Below are 17,409 nucleotides of genomic sequence, written 5' to 3'. Positions count from 1 at the left end.
ACGCCCGGCTGCTCCAGTCACAACGAGACCTTCATGAAGGCATACAGGAGCTTAACAGGGCACGACGAGAAGTCAAAGCACTAATGGAGGAGGTCCACTCCCTGAGAACAGGTATGAGCCAGTCGGCTACCTCCCAACACTTCAACCATCACCCTCCCCCAGTCAGCATGGCGGGAACTAGTGCAGGTGCCGCTGCTGCAACACCAAATCCAGGAGATGATGAAGAGTGGCCTGACCCTCCACCATGGCCGGGACCAGATGAGGAGCTACATGAAAGCCTGAGTAACCTTACAGTAGGTGGACAGCAGTTCATCCAAAGCCAGCAATACCACCCTGTTCCTGATGCTGCATACCCAACCACCAAACCTCACTTTACAGCTCCACCTCAAACTCAGGCTTACTACCCTAATCAACCGGCCCAGCCCCCTTCGCGCCCTCCTCCCACCTACACCAGCCCAACATATGTGGCTCCTGTGCAAACCCACTCTGCCCTGCCTTCCCCCAGCGCGGTCCCTCAGATGCAGGCCCCTAGGCACATGGTGACTCCTCCCCCTCCTAGTGAACCCGTATATAGGGGTCCTCAGCCCACCATTCCTAAATTTATTCACCCTGATCCCTCAGAATTTGCCAGGCTACGTATAGCACTCGAGAACCTACTCCCACCTACTGCCACCGAACTCTTCAAGTACCACATACTTGTTGATCACCTGAGACTGGATGAGGCCAGACTTATTGCTGATGCTTACCTGAACTCACCGACCCCTTACACCGACACCATGATGCCTCTCCACGACAAGTTCGGGCAACCTCACCAGTTCGCCCTGAAGAAAATAGCAGGTGTCTTAGATGGCCCAGAAATAAAGCGCGGCGATGCAGCAGCATTCCAAAGATTCGCCCTTCAGATACAATCGCTGGTGGGTCTGCTGCAAACCCTGGGGCCCGAGGGCCAAGTCGAACTGAACTGTGGCTCCCATGTGGCTCGATTGCTGAGCAAACTCCCCCCAGAGCAGAGAGCCAACTTCCGCCGTGATAAGTTCAAACAAACTGGGGCCACCTACACGCTCAACGATTTCTCTGATTGGCTTCGCTACAAGTCATGGTGTCAGGGCTTTGACAGTCAGCAGGTTGAGAAGGATGGAAGGGAGAGGCAGTATGCAAAGACCGAAAGTTATCCTGGTCGACGAACAGTGACTGTCCTGCATGGTGCCAAGGAAACCTCAGAACCTGCACACCCACCATACAAAGGAGATCCTGCTAAGAAGAAAGGCGGAAGCAAAACCTACTGTGCCTATTGTGAGAGCACCGAGCATCACTTCAGTCAGTGCGCTGAGGTGACCAAACTTTCCAAAGAGCAACTAAAGGAATGGCTTAAAGTCAACAAAAGGTGCTGGCGTTGCGCCAGATCCCATCAGGCTGCTCAGTGCACATTAAAGAAACCCTGCAACCTCTGTCAGGGAAAACACCTCAGAGCCCTTCATGAGATAAATGCACGACCTGGAAGCAGCGCCATCAATGTGGCAGCCCAAGAAGAGAGTTGCTTAACAAGCTCCGCCTCTGACACCCTCTACTTGGATCAACCTGGAACAGGGAACCGTGTTATGTTAAAGGTTGTTCCAGTTCTTGTGCACTATGAGAATCGGACCCTGAACACCTTTGCGGTTTTGGATGATGGATCCGAGAGAACCATGCTCCTCTCCGCAGCAGCAAAGTCCCTCAGCATGAAAGGCGTTCCTGAAAACCTGCCTCTTCGTACCGTCCGTCAAGATATCCAGGTACTTAATGGACACACTGTGTCTTTCAGCATCTCCTCAACGACGAAACCTCAGATGGTCCACAAGATCAATGGAGCCTTCACAGCTGGTCGTCTCAACTTAGCCCATCACACCTATCCTGTTGAACAACTTCGAAGGAAGTTCAAGCACCTGTGTGGCATCCCCATCCAGCTTGAAAGGAAGCCCAGCCATTGCTTCTCATCGGTTCTGACCAACCCCATCTGATCACCCCCATAGAGCCAGTGAGATTAGGTGCACCTGGTAGCCCAGCCGCCATCCACACCAAGCTTGGGTGGACTCTGCAAGGCCCTAGTCAGTTCATGGGGCGACTAACCCACACACCTCTATGCCCGTTTACCTCATCCCCACCGCAGCTGGATGAGTTGTATAAGCATGTCGAAAGACTCTGGCAAGTGGAGATGATACCCCACAGATCTGAAAAGGAGGTGACCAGATCGAAGCAGGACAAGCAGGCTGTCGCACTCCTCGAAGCCAAGACGGTCCGCACAATGGTTGATAGAGTCCTCAGATACGCCACGCCACTGCACAGAGTACTGCTTTATGCAGACGACACACTCATTCTGCTGAAAGATCCAAATCACTCAACGCCTCACAATACCACGCTATGCTAATGTATCCGGATACAGGATGAACTGAACAAAGCCCCAACAAGGCCAGTACCTGGGATTAGATAGGGGGATAAGATATCAGGTGGACTCCAAATGGACTGAAATATTTAGGAATTAAAATATGCAGGAGGTGGAAGAAATGCCACATTTAACCTTTCATCCAGTTTTACAACAGATGGAAATTAATTTGGACAAATGGAATAAAATAAGGCTGACCTTGTGGGGAAGAGTAACTGTAATCAGAATACTGGTCTCACCTCAGTTCAACTGTCCCCTGATGATGCTGCCAGTTACAGCGTCCCCCGACATTTTTAATCAATATTACGCACTGATCAAGGAGCTTCTCTGGGAAGAGAAAAGGTAAAGCTGTGTTTACCCAGGACCAGGGAGGACTGGCCTCACCTCGTACGGTACCTTACCTGACCCACCAGGGACCAGGGAGGACTGGTCTTACCTGGTACCTTACCTGATCCACCAGGGACCAGAGAGGACTGGCCTTACCTAGTACTGTATCTTACCTGACCCACCAGGGAACAGGGAGGGCTGGCCTGACCCGACCCAAGACTGCACTACATCTCCTTTGACATGGAAGAACTTTCCGTACATTGGACTGGACAATATAACTTAGACTGGGCCGTTATAGAAGAATCTCTATCCTTCCCTTTTCCACCCATAGAACTCCTCTCTCAAACTCCAGGTGAAACCCATGACCTCTGACCCTGTCATGTGACATTCAAAGGAAGTTTGGATGAAGATACACAACATACTTAAAGGTGCATTAAGGAGTTTTTCAACCTTAAAAATACTTATTTTGCACCATAAATATGTTCCACATTTTTAATGATGTGTACAATGTGCCCTGACATATTCATTACAAGTACCGGAGGACCCAAACTGAAATCATTAAAGAGAAATACTGAAATATAAAAATGTGTCAACAAATACATTTATGTGCTAATAAATCATACAATTTTTTTTTCAACAAGAAAATCTATAAAATGTGACTGAAAATGTATTTATTTTGTCATTTTCATTTCAGTATATTTATTTACTTATTTGGTGTTTTTGAAATTTATTTCCTCATTAATTCTGATGCCTGTATTTATTTCCACTTTATTTATTTATGTGTTGCTGAGTTGATATGTAAATGAGGGGGCGGTGCTTCGGGGCGTGTCTTGGGTGTCAGCTCCTCACCAATCGGCCAATCAACTTTAACATGTTCTCCACCCACAGATCCACTCTGCACGTCTGCTTCTCCTCCGAGAATCCTCCTGCTTCACCAGCCTCCTCCTCCACCTCCTCCACCTCCTCCCTCCTCCGTCGCCTCCTCCAGCCTCCACCTCCTGCGTCACCAGCCTCCTCCTCCACTCCACTCTCCACCATCACCATCTCTGACAGCTCCTCCATCACCTCCTCCAGCATCCTTCTCCTCCAGTCCTCCCACCTCCACTTCCTCCACCGTCAGCTCCTCCGTTACCTGCTCCAGTAGCCTCCACCTCCACCTCCTCCCTCCTCCATCACGTCCTCCTCAGGACAGCTCGTCCTCTGCTACGCCTCCTCTGTTCCACACTGCTAGCTGTTAGCCTGCTGTAGTGGTCCATGGTGCTAACAGCTAGCACACTGCTAGCAGCTCCACAGAGCCACCAGACCAGGAACCGGTCCAGAAAAGCTCTCAGTCACCAGACCTCAGTCTCTCTGTGAGGAGTGTGTGTCTCGGTGTGTTGAAGACGATGAGCTGTGTTTGGTTCCTCTGGGCCTCGGCTCCAGGACCTGAACCGTCAGTCAAACGTCCCGCTGGGCTTCAGCAGAGGACTGAAGCTGATGGTTCCTCCATGGTTCTCTTCTAGAACTCCTCCAGACTCAGTCCCCCCTGTGTCCTGTCCCTCAGGTCTCGTCCCCGTCCCCGGCCTGCTCCTGAAGTTCCTGCGTTCGCTTCCCATCCTGCACGACCAGGACTATGCTGAGAAGCACCGCCTGCGTGAGCGCTACGGGGATCAAACCCTGGTTCTGCCGTGAGTCCACTGAGCCTCTGCTCCGCTGACGAAGCTCCTGCCGCTGCTCTGCTTCATGTTCCACTGAAACTTCGTCTTTGTTCTCGACCTGGAACCGTCTCTCAGATGTGAAGAATGCTTGGTGGGCGATCACGTGATCCAGCATGTTGTTGTTGGTCATGTTGTGTTTTTAGCTGTGGAGCTGATTGATAGAGCAGACAGTGGACTGTGGTCCGACTGGGGACTCCATGGTTCTACTGGGGACTCCGTGGTTCTACTGGGGACTCCGTGGTTCTACTGGGGACTCCGTGGTTCTACTGGGGACTCCGTGGTTCTACTGGGGACTCCGTGGTTCTACTGGGGGACACAGACACAGTAACAGGGTGTAGTTTTCCCGTTGGTCCACTAGTTGGTGCTGTTTGAAAATAAAACTCCACATCAAGACAGTCAGCTTTCAGCTTCCTGCTCTTCTGACAATCAGCTTCATCCGGCGGAGTTTCAGGAACATGAAGCATCAGATCATCGTCCTGTCTCTGTTCTCGCTTTCTGTCCTCCTGCTGTGAATGTCCCACATGCAAAGACAGAGACATGTCCCTTCACGTCTCTTCTTCTCCTTCATTCAGTGAGAGTGCTGAGAGGAAGAGGGTGGTCTACACCATCGATGAGTACAACCCTCTGCTGGACTCCTCCAACATGACCCCCGAGGACTGGGTCAAGATCGGGACCGACATCGAGGTGCTTCATCCTTTCCCTGAGATCCATGTGTTGAGAGAAGGAACCGCTCCGGAAATATGACGTTCTCTGACACGTTCCAGTGTTTGAGGCTCTAAAGGTTCCTGGAGAAAAGTTTCATAACTTGGGGGAAATTCACAGTAACTAGAAAACAGCTCAACAGCGCCACCTGCATCACGAATCACATCCAGCTACCAAACCCAGAACACACGAGTACCATCACAGGACGGACATGAAGGTCTGGTAGAGCCAGAACCAGAACTCAGCAGGAAGTCCGTCTTTTGAATGACGTATTCTCCAGCGATGGTTTGTTTCTGTTCTTTGGTTTTCTGGTGAAACAAGCTTCAAATCATGAATTTTGGTTTTTTGATTCCAACTTTCAAACCAGAAACGGGAGACGAGCCGCTCCTGGTTTTCGTCTCCGGACATCAAACCAGAAAACTGAGTCGTCTTGTTTGTGGTTTCTGGATTTCCCCAATCAGAAGGGAACTGGAACAGCCGGAAGGTCCCGGAACCTGAAACCATCCACTGCATGTCCTCGTCCTTTTCTCTGTCCTCCAGAAAAACTACGAGACGTACGCAGGATTCGTGGTCCTTCACGGTACCGACACCATGGCCTACACGGCGTCCGCCCTGTCCTTCCTGTGTGAACACCTGCGGAAACCGGTGGTGGTCACCGGCGCCCAGGTGAGCCGCCGTCTCGCCGCTCCGTCCTTGTCGGGTCTTGACGGAGCTGAAGACGTCTTTCTGTCTTCAGGTGCCGATCTACGAGTTGAGGAACGACGGCAGAGACAACCTGCTGGGGGCGCTGCTGCTCGCCGGACAGTTTGATATTCCTGAGGTGAGACGAGGACGTCACCACGCTGATTCTCCAGGCCGCTCTCACACCAGGACAGTCCGGGACTCGGTTCAGGTTTTGGTTTTCTGAGATCAGACCAAACTCCTGGACTACGTCACGCCGTTACACCAGCTGAGCACCTGGAGGCGCTGTGGCCGAAACCAGCACTGAGCAGAGAGGAAGTAAAGCCCGATGAGGAAGAAACCGGCTCATTGACCGGTCTAGACCGGAAGTGGAAGTCCCCCTAGTGGCCGGCTAGCAGCTAGGAGCTAGTGGCGAGCAGCTAGGAGCTAGTGGCGAGCAGCTAGGAGCTAGTGGCTAGCAGCTAGGAGCTAGTGGCGAGCAGCTAGGAGCTAGTGGCGAGCAGCTAGGAGCTAGTGGCTAGCAGCTAGGAGCTAGTGGCTAGCAGCTAGAAGCTAGTGGCTAGCAGCTAGCTAAGACATGCTGAGCATCAATCAATGAGCCGCTGCTCTTCCTCCAAACTCTTCATTTTAACTATCTTTGTGTTTCACGGAACTACTCTGGTGGGCGGGGCTAGCTCATCACTACTTCCTGGTTCCTGGAGTTGGTCCCCACTTCCTGGTTCCAGAGCCAATCACATAAGAACTCCCAAAGTTGCCAGATTCTGTGTGTTCCATGTCTGCTCCATTGGTGCGATGCCCCTCGCCTGTCTAAACTCACTAAACTGTGGGGCGTCTCTCTCGGGGGGTATTTGGTGATGAAATTTTACTTATTGCACCGTTAAGGAACATGTCCTCTGAGCCGTCACTTCACCATCCTGAGGAACGTTTCCAGGACAGGAAGAACCTTGTGGACTTTCTTTCTGGTCCAGTCTGAAGATGTTCTCTCTGCCTGGTTCTCAGGTCTCCCTGTATTTCTACAACAAGCTCTACCGAGGGAACTGCTCCACCAAGGTGGATGCTGAGAGCTTCGATGCCTTCTGCTCCCCGAACCTGGTTCCTCTGGCCTCCACTGAGGCCCACATCAAAGGTCGGTTGCAGAGCTCCTGTCTGCTGACCAGAAACTCTGAGCTGTCTTCTAGCCTGTCCTCTCCGTCTCTCCTCCAGTCAACACGGACATCCTGTGGAAGGACAAATCCACGGACAAGTTCCAGGTCAGCAGACACCTGAGCCGGAACATCGGCCTGCTCCGACTGTTCCCGGGAATCACTGCCGCCACGGTGAGTCCCAGCTTCATGGAACCAGCAGGTTCCTCCAGTCAGACGTTACTCTGAGACCCACAGAGAGCCGGACCTCTCCCTGGAGCAGGAGGGAGACGAGGCAGGGCGGAAGAACAGGAGCGGAGTTTGAAAATACACTGCAACACCTTTCAAGTGGCTCCAGATCCTCTCTGCGATATTATCATGTGCGCATTTTAGACACGATATTGAAATTTCACTTTTTAATACCACGTCAATACCGGTTTACCGCGACAGCCCTACTTCAGGGGTGTGTTCTCTGAAGGGACCGTTGGCAGAACCTCGCGGTGAGTTCCGGGCTGTGGAGAACCGACCCGTGTCTTGTGGTCCAGGTGAAGGCGTTCCTGCACCAGGACCTGCAGGGGGTGGTCCTGGAGACCTACGGCAGCGGGAACGCCCCCGATAAAGACCAGGACCTGCTGCAGGCGCTGAAGAAGGCCACGGACAACGGCGTCATCGTCGTCAACTGTACGCAGTGTCTGCGAGGAACCGTGTCCATGACCTACGCCACCGGACAGGTACTGCTGCCGCGGCGCCGCCTCCGTCAGGATCCACAGGAACCCGGTCGGTTCTGTCTCTTCCAGGCGCTGATGGACGCCGGCGTGATCTCTGGAGGGGACATGACTCCGGAGGCCGCTCTGACCAAACTGTCCTACCTGCTGGGGAAGACGGGCCTGGACACCAAGACCAGGAGGACGGTCTGTGTCTCTGTTGAGGACAGAAGAGCAGCAGGGTTCTGCTGGGTCTGACCTTCAGAGTGTGTTCCTTCCAGATGATGGAGGAGAACCTGCGAGGCGAGAAACACACCGACCTGCCCGGAGGTCTGAAGGTCTCTGCAGGTCGGCGTCCCGGACGAGAGGAATGAGGCTCGTCTCCTGACGGCAGTCGGTCCCGTCACCTCCAGAGACCTCCCCTGTGTCCTCGGTTCCGGTTCTGAAGGAGCTGGAGGCCGTCCGAGACGCTCTCAGTCCTCCTGTTCAGGTTATTTAGAAATCCAGGCAGTAAAGCCATGTTGGACAGCCTGCAGGATATTTTACATTTCATGGGTCTTTAAACGAACTGAATTAATTAATTTAAATGACATATTGTCACGGAACAGGAAAATAAACTGAATGTGGATGATCTGCATGAAGGACTCCCTTTTCTTCATGGGACAACTCGCTCTCGTCCAACATCATGAAGGCCGTCACCAGTTTTCATTCGACCTTGATGCCGAAGTTTGTTTCTTGCACGCCTGCAGACTTTAGGAGAGCAAAGCGTGTTCAGTTAAATTCACGACGATGGGCCACATCTACATGTCACCTGTTCAGATTATTCTTAGAGTATGGCATACAGATGTATTAAATGTGTTGAGTGCTCCTGATTTCCATTGTTCTACTAGTTTCATTCAAGTCTTATGAATTTTCGCAAATTCAGTTCATACTTCTCTCATGGATTCGGCCATTTTCCTTCGTGTCCTGCTACTTGCTGCAGTACCACCTTCCAGGAGACCAACTTGCCTCATTCGCTGGCCTTGTGAAAACCTACAAAAACAAAGCATAAACGCTCATTTACACTTACAAACACACACAGTATATTCATACCAGGGGGCTCAAACTCAAATCACCGGGGGGCCACTAAAGGCAGAGTCTGGGTAGAGTTGGGCTTAACGTATTCCACAGAAAAGGGCCCAAGTATTGAAAAATAAAAAGTAAAAATTGCATTATTATGTTACAAACCTATAAATAAATTCCATAGATTTCATCAGGGACACATGTGACCTATGGATTATGGACCCTTTGTGAACAGACACTGTGGAGCCTTTGGAACGGTGATTCCTGCATTTGCTGGAGAGAAAAAGGAAACGTCTGTTAGTTGCAGTGATGTTAATGTGAGCTCTCGCCGAAACGGGTGTTTTACTAAAACTGACTTGAATCACGTGAACATGACAGAAATTATACCATTTAAGAAGTCTGAAGGGTTTTTATGAGATGTCAAACAGCCAGAAGGTTGTACAGTTCAGTTTTCATCTTTAACAATGTTTTGTAATGTTTGGTAAATAAATGTCGTGGAGCAGAAACAGTGTTTCCCTCTGAAATATTGTTTCTTAGCGTCACATGAACATGTAAAGCAACAAGCAGGCTGCCTGAGGCTGTGCACGATCTGAGTAAATGCATGAAAGTGAAATTACAGACGGGAGTTTCCTGTGAGGATTTCTGCTCGCCACTGACAGCCATCATGACGGCTGGTCTTCACTGGACAGCTGCAGCGACTGCAGAACTTCTGCTGGTCAAGTAGATCCTCTTCTGCGTCCACAGCACGGCGTCTGCTCCGGTGAGTTCTCGCCTCAGACGCGTCGTCCTCGCTCATCCTCGTGTAAACAGAAAGCAATGAGCAAGCTCCCCGTCCTCCTAGCTCCGCCTCCTCCTAGCTCCGCCTCCTCCTAGCTCCGCCTCCTCCTAGCTTCCTCAGGTTTTCACTCGAGGCCTGCGTGACTGTTAGCGCGTGGCTCTCATTAGCTCTTAAGCTAGTTTTAGAGGCACATTTTGCTCTGCCGGATACGCTGCTCTTCAGGAAAAAAAGGTAAAATTCATGGTAAAAATGTTGTTTCCTGGCGAGAACACAGTGAGACGAAGCTCATCAACGCTGCTGAAAACGCAGCCTGAGCTGAGCCTCTGACATGCCTTCAGTGTAACGCTGAAAAATGGCAGAAATGGAAGCTGGTCAAAGTAAAGAGGAGCAGTGATCGTTCTGAAAGAAGCAGTAGGAGTCAGGTGTTTTCAGCAGAGGGGCTGCAGAGTGACTGCTGGACCGGCTTCGCCTCTCAGGCTGCTGGCTGGAAGCCTCATGATACACAAATAAACACGAAGAGGCTCCAACAAATTCACATTTGATCACATTTTGTCTCCATAAGGAGGTCGGCAGCAGTTCACCACATGACCAGAACAGGCGGGAACAAGAACACTTTCCAGCATTCTCAGCGCTGTCCTTGGTGCTGAAGATGCAGAAAAACAGTCAGGTGGGTCTGTTCTCCAAAACTCACCACCGCTGACATGACAGGACGGATCGATTAATGAAACATCGACAGATGAACACACGGAACAGCCAGCGGCAAACGGCGAACGCCACGGCCAAAGACTGAAAATAAAAACACAGACGGCTGTGAGCAACTCCAGCTGTTGCTTGTCTTAACAAGTGGCTCCGAGAAACGCAGTAGATTTTGCAATTTCTAATATCGTCACCACCACTTCAGTCATGCCTGCTGTCCGCCATCGCCCGGGTGAGGGAGGAGTCTCCTCAACTAACAATTTAATTTCTTTTAAAGTAGATTTTTCTGTGTAAATCCATTCCACTCATACTTTTTATATGTTTACAGTTTTCTTTTTTTGATTAAGTTAACAGTCAACTAATGTAAGGTGCAACAGCTTGCAGCCGCCACCGGGGGGGGCTGCAGCCCGGCAGCACCCCCCTGAAAAGTAGCAGCACAAGTAGTAATAGTAGTAGTGATAATAGTTACAGTTCCAGTGACACAAGAGAAAGAGAAAAGGAAGCATTCCCACCAATCATTTACTGTACAGCTGCGACAGAACACCTGTGTGTAAATTTTTTGAAAAAAAAAAGCTGTAAAAATATAATGGGGTATTTTCACAGCTTCACTACTTCCTGAAAATAGCTGTGCACATTCATTTCCTGTCTTACATTATTGGCCAAACTGATTAATCCAGGTGTGTCTGGTTTAGACTGCTGCAACAAGACACACCTGGACTAATCATTTTGGCCAATAATACAAGACAGGAAATGAATGTGCACAGTTAATTTCAGGAAGTAGTGGAGCTATGAAAATGGCCCATTTATGCACTGCAAAAACTCAAAAACTTGTCAAGTGTAATTGTCTTATTTTTAGTAAAAGTGTCTTAGGCCACTTGATTTAAGATAAAGTCACTTAAAAGTAAAATTTTAGTAAGATACAGGGACTTGTTTTAAGACAATGCATCTTAAATATCTTATTAAGTCAAACAATCTTGAAAATAGCTTGTATTGAGTTATATTTCAGAAGAAACAAGATTTATTTTACATTCCATAGATTTTTCAGGCTGCTGTATTATTTGTATAAGACAGATCATCTTGATTTAAGAAAGAAATGTTACTTGATTCAAGTGAATGCATTTTATTGTAAACTCAACAATAAAGAACATTGTCAGCATACACAAGTTTGTAACAGCTTAAAGACAGTTTCTGTTAAATCAAATAAAAATTGACATGATCATCCTGCACACAAACAATGAAGTGAAAACTTCTTTTAATGAGCAGTATTTACTGGTTTGCATTAAAGCAGTTATGTGCAATGATGTCAGTGAGATCATACTTAGTTGAGACATACTTGGTATTGTTGAAGGTCAAATCATAGTATGCCGTGTGATCAATAATTTTCTTAACATCTACAAAAACATTAGCTTGAGCAAGATGAGGAACTTCTACCTCATAAGCTAAATAATGCTCATTCCATTCAACAGTGGAAAGAGGCTGACATTCAAAACAATACAGTGATCCATTGACAACATAGATATTTTTCACAAGTCCAAACTCTGGTACATTATTGATGACATTAGAAATAACCAAAGTTTTTCCACTTATGTACTTATTTCCATGTTGCATAATCCAAGGTACAGAGACAATGTAATCTACTCCTTCAGCTCCAAAAAAGTCTTTTATCTTCCCCTCCACATAGTTAACATTTTTTACCTCAGACATAGGGCCCATTTCTAGTTCACTCGAAAATAATGGATGTTTCTCATGCACATTTAGACTACATTCATACAGCTGGTTATGCTTTACAAGGGATTTACAAATGTTCTTAAAACTGCTTTTCAAAGCCCACTGCTTGAAAAAGCAATGCTTGGACTCAAAACGCATGCACATCTGTCTCACTGTGGGGCCAAGTGCTTGGATCTGTGAGGGAAGATGCAAAAGGTAATGTTGTTTCGGTATAATAGTCATATCTGGAAAAAGTAATTTGAAATCTTTCAGATGTTGCTCTATTAGAAGCTTCAGTCTTGAGAGAGTTGAGAGGGCAATAATAGGTGAAAATAGAATTCGAACAATCTCCAGAAACTTGAGCAGCATTTTTGTGTATTCATTTTCTCCAATTGTGTTTAACAGGAAGGGCAAGATCCTCAGTAAAACCAACATCTGCCCAGCAGACTGTTTCAGTTTATTGTCATTTGATGACAGTGTATTCATTGATATAGGGCAAGGCTTATCTCTTATGTCCAGAGGTGAATAAGGGAATCCAATAATTGCACTGTTGAGCTTATCTAAATCAATCGACCCTGAAGACACAAAATATTTTAAAACACACTTGATTTCATATGGGGCAACACCTTCGAGAATTACATGCATTATGTCTTGTGGGGTTTGATTAATGATATCAAAGTGGGGAAATTCAGTCAATTTGCTTTTTCTGTTTATTCCATATGTTGTTTTAAGACTTTCTTTGAGAAAGTCAGTGCTTGCCTTTTCAATATCTGTGCATTGCTTGATGTGAGATGCCATTGTTCTTTTAACAAAGAGTTCTTCATTAAATAGTTTCTGCATATCTTCAAAGTTGCACTCGCAATGCCGGCATTTACTGTAGGCAAACCCTACGCCTTCCTTAAATCCAGCCACTTCGTGTTGTGCAAGAGTATCACCACACACAGACATAAGTGCTCCGTAAATTTTTTTCTTTCCATTTGCACTCATAACATCAACACCATTATACAGTTCAGTCAGGTCATGATTAATCCTCTCAAGTATCTTATCAATACCACAGTGAGAAATATCTTTTGATTTTACCATTGCAAGCAGACGAATGGCAGAAAGTCTTGATCTATGTTTGGGATTGATGTTACCTAAGGTGTAATAAATCAATAGCAGCCTGTTTTTGGCTGCCCAAGACCCAAGAGGATTGCACAATTCAATTTCATCTGTATATAGAACTAATTGCAATGCCGTGGGAAATTTCAAAAACAGTGGGTGTGACTTAAAGATTTCTCCATCAATGAAATCGCCAAAAAATCCAGCCTCGCATGGTTGTGACCCTTGTTCAATTATTTGAAGAATTTGTGGATGCAGCAGGAGTTGCTCCAAACTTTTTAGCAATGGAATATAATAAAAGATTTTGTGTTTAATAGTAAGTGCTCTTTGGTCACCACTTTTAACATAGCATGCCACATTTTTGAGGGTGACTATCTCTGCTTCTACTGGTTTAAGGAGTTCTTTGATTGTCTTAATCTGCAAGTATGTTGTGGAAATTTGGTTGAAAGGGTCATCAAACTGGTCAAATATGCTCATTACTTCACTCTTCAGTTGATTCAGGTCCCCAGAATGTCTCTCGAACACACTACTCATTTGATGTTTCAGGTGCTCCAACAGTGAAGCCTGGTATTGCTGGACTCCATTCACCATCTGGTTAACAGCTCTCTGGAGGGACAAGAAAGGAAAAACAATTATGATCCGATTAATTTTTTTCAGTCTATTTGCTTCAAAATCACAGATTGGCAAAACTTTTGCTGTTAGAAATTGCTCTACTCAAAGTTCAGCAATGAGCTTTCAGAATCCAAAATCCATCAACTGATGTTGAATATCACATGCTCTCTGTGGTCAACATTCCAAAACTAAAGAAGCATCTAGAGATAAGGAGGTCGCTAATATATACAGAAATAAACAGAAACTTAATAAGATAAATGAATGAGCTAATAAGTGAAGAACACATGCCTACAAGGGATAAAAGAGCGATTTTCCCCTCCCGGTTGTTATATTTCAGTCTCTCTGTGTAAGTGTTGTATTAAATTCAACCCTCCACAAGCCAAAAGATTTATCTGCAAACGGACAAATAACTTTATTCATCTGTGTTTTCGTTACCATGAACAGTAATGTTTTTACTCAGTGAACATTTCAGAGATGTAGGCCGACTGTCTAACAATTGTAATATTCACTCATTCATTGACTGAAATATGTTATGGAGCTCTCTGCTTTCTGGAATTTTCTATAAAATTTATGCATTTTTAACTTTGGAAATTTTTCATCATAACAATGTTAGAAGAGTAGCATTTTCGATTACTGATGATATAAATAACTTCCTCAGAAATTTTTTCTGCAATCTGAGCTTGGCCTCCACTAACCAGCAAATACTACTGTTGTGTTTTTCCATCTACAGATGAATGAGCCAATTTACTGAGTATGTGATGTAAACATAATTGTTATCATCACAAACTGGGATCCAATTCAAGAAAACAGCTGAATAAAAAAGACATAATAAATAATAAAGAATAAGTTAAATTTTTTGTATTTTTTAGCCATGCTTTCTGAAAGAAACATCAGTTGGTCACCAAAGACATTGGTCAGTTGGGCATGATTGAGAACCACATTGCAGCTGAACATGGACCAGGACCAGAGGTTCCTAACATGGACCAAGTACCTTGTGATTATAATGTATTAAATTTTCAAAGTAACCCTTCCAATCCAAAAAATTACAACCCAGACATTGGAGAAAAAAAAAAAAATTACTTGTGTTAGGCGCTGGGTTTCTCTGGCTTGAAGGAGAAATCCGGTTGCTTGTTTACACAGGTTGATGTGGTCTTGACCTTCTTGAAATCCACTCTGAAACAGATGAACATAAAGGATAATCACAATTGACAATGATGCTATAGCCTTAAGTCTTCATGCCCAGTGACATACAAAATATTTTTATTTAAGTTGGACAAGAAATTTACCGTTTGGTTGATGATGTGTGGACCTCTTTCAATCTCAGAAGAATGTTCTTGTGCTGAACTGGCCATTTCGGGGATGCTCACCCCTGTTTGGTTAATTGTTGCTGCCATTTCGGATGTTTCTGGTGAGTAATGTAGAGTCGATGCCTCTTCCTCCTCCTCCTCTCCTTCAGCTTGCAGAAGGTGGTGTGCATGGTTTCGCTTTATGTGATAATAATAGGAGTTATACACCCGGTACTCACTGGGACAGCCATCAATGCCACATACTACACGAAAGTCAGGACTGCGACTGTGCATAGTATTAATGTGGCCCAGTAGTTTTTTCAGAGTTAGTGCCACAAAAATGTAGCATATGACACAACGCCAAATCATCTCACTGCAGTAAGGTGGTCCAGAAGTGTAGATGGAAGTTGAAAAGATTCTGTTGAGGCAGAAAGAGTAAAAACAAGTAAAAATCTCAGCCATCACACTATTTCATAGCTTACTTCATTGAAACGGTTTCATGAAAAGACTACATAAAATGCACAAATTTCAACTGAATGTTATTCTTGTTACACCTAGCTGCTGATAATATTATAAATGTACAAAACACAGTAAATGCAATACTTACCAAGAATCAACTTATGCTGTCTCGGTCGGGTGGTAAAGCAGGTCTCCAAGCTGAATCCAGCACCAAATGGCCAAAGTTTTGAGAGGTTCTTTTTCTTTTCCCTCTTTTTTTTTTTTTTTTTTTTTTTGCGCCTTTCTCAGTGTATCCGCACTTTAGTGATGACGTAATTTTGTAGGCACCCTAGACTGCAGAAATAAATTTGTGGGCCAACGGATATTTATAACTGTTGAACATTTGTTTTTCATACATTCCTCACTATATGACAAAAATTTCAATATCTACGAGTCTGAATTTAATTTTCAAGATTAAATTGTGACGATCTACGAACTACAACTCCCGTCGACGGATTATGACATCATTGAGCTGAGACGCTCACCGTGTGGCTTGTCAGACCATGTGCGGACCTGGTGCGGACAGGCTGGCTAGCGCTTTGCGACATATTTTGAAGACTTGCACAATTGTAAGTACATTTATGCAATAGTCATGTGCTTGTATCAATATACCAGAGTTTTTAATACACGTTATCCTTATTAAAATTGTTTTATCATGTTTCTTGTGCAACCAGACCGACGAGGAGAGCTCAAAGCTACCTTGCTAATTAGCTTACCAGCATGGACCAACTTGATGACATTGCGAAATCGACTTTGAAAGGTAAGTTTGCTCAAATGAACTCCAGCTATTATAAAACTTGCTTTTAATTGGTTTTTTTCAAAATGTGTGGTGTTATATAAAATGTCATGTGTATATTTTTATAGTTTATGCATATTTGAGTATGGAACTAAAATCAAAAATTCAACTAAAATATTGTGAAATTTCAGTGCATTTCATTTTTCAGTGCATAATGACAAATGCAGTACTTTTTCGTGATGATATAAACAGCAATTTCGTTGCTCAAGTTATTCGGAGTTAATTAATGACAGTGAGCATGCTTGGGCTTCAAAAAAAAAAGCCTCACCACCCCCAAAATTTACAGGACCCATTGCATCGACAAGCTGTTCAAGTTCACCCAAATTTTATATTGATATTTTTTTCACAGTGCAAGTATTTCTTACATGTGTTACATATACTGCACACATAGTAATGTTTACATTTGAACATTGGTAATATAGAAACCATCATGACCAACATGTACGCTTTAAAAAAAGAAGGGTAGGTTTTGTTGAAATGAAGGATTAAATAATATGATATGCTGGTTCTGGGGTAACGTGATAGCACAAGCCTTGGGTCAGTGAAGTCAAGTTGTTTTCACACGTGTGCACACACACGCCAATATTTTTTCAGTTTATATACACTTAATATGAAAGTGCAAATATTGCTTACAGTTCAAAAAAAATATTTAAATGTGAACACTATAAAGAAAACACTGCCATCCTATGCAGATAAGGCACATATATTTTTACAAACGTTTAACTATTTTAAAAGCTAGAAATGCAGTGTCTTTGTATCTTTAAAGTGAGTTTTTTTTGCACTTCACATTACATTCTCTTACTTTCTTGTACAACTGTATCAAGTAGCTTCTTTAATTCGGGCCAGTTATGACTGCAGTACAGTAATGATTCAACTTTTTATGCATTCCAAAATGTTCACAGCTGCAAACATAAGTGAGGAAGTCTTGGGCACCCTGTCTCGTGAGGACCTCCGGGATCTCTTCCCAGGCCCAGAAAATTTCTTTCGGAGAAAAGCGGTCTGGCATGCCTGTCATGCCTGTCGTGATGATTTCGATGAGGTCTGTTTGGAAATGAGACTACATAACAAATTGAACTTCTCATTGTACACAATTTTAAATTTAATTTCGTCATTTTATGCAATTATTATGCTTTGGGTTTTTTCTTTTTTCTTTTTTTAACAGGAAGTTGGCAGAGACAGTGGTACCTCTGTTACCGAATCACCTTTGCCACAAGCACCCATG

At 45.2% G+C, this 17,409-nt stretch overlaps 1 protein-coding gene and 2 long non-coding RNA genes across 3 annotated transcripts; 2 read left to right on the top strand and 1 right to left on the bottom strand.

Moving 5' to 3' along the window:
• The first annotated feature begins 776 nt into the window (after positions 1–776).
• On the top strand, positions 777–8,025 carry LOC115382615 (60 kDa lysophospholipase-like). Its single transcript, XM_030084432.1, has 10 exons — positions 777–837; positions 4,290–4,413; positions 5,016–5,127; positions 5,686–5,811; positions 5,882–5,965; positions 6,826–6,952; positions 7,030–7,142; positions 7,493–7,678; positions 7,745–7,858; positions 7,933–8,025. Exons 1-10 carry the CDS (start codon positions 777–779, stop codon positions 8,023–8,025), a joined length of 1,140 nt encoding a protein of 379 aa, XP_029940292.1.
• A 5,456-nt stretch (positions 8,026–13,481) lies between these two features.
• On the bottom strand, positions 13,482–16,345 carry LOC115382500 (uncharacterized). Its single transcript, XR_003930573.1, has 3 exons — positions 14,894–16,345; positions 14,688–14,780; positions 13,482–13,601 (listed from the first exon to the last, which is right to left on the bottom strand). It is a non-coding gene; the product is annotated as an uncharacterized LOC115382500 (long non-coding RNA).
• LOC115382497 (uncharacterized) lies at positions 15,652–17,398 on the top strand. Its single transcript, XR_003930569.1, has 3 exons — positions 15,652–16,151; positions 17,090–17,226; positions 17,350–17,398. It is a non-coding gene; the product is annotated as an uncharacterized LOC115382497 (long non-coding RNA).
• Positions 17,399–17,409: the final 11 nt, after the last annotated feature.

This window comes from Salarias fasciatus, assembly GCF_902148845.1.
Source record: "Salarias fasciatus chromosome 7 unlocalized genomic scaffold, fSalaFa1.1 super_scaffold_4, whole genome shotgun sequence".
Taxonomy (NCBI): Eukaryota; Metazoa; Chordata; class Actinopteri; order Blenniiformes; family Blenniidae; genus Salarias; species Salarias fasciatus.
This window is presented reverse-complemented; position numbering and strand designations above follow the sequence as displayed.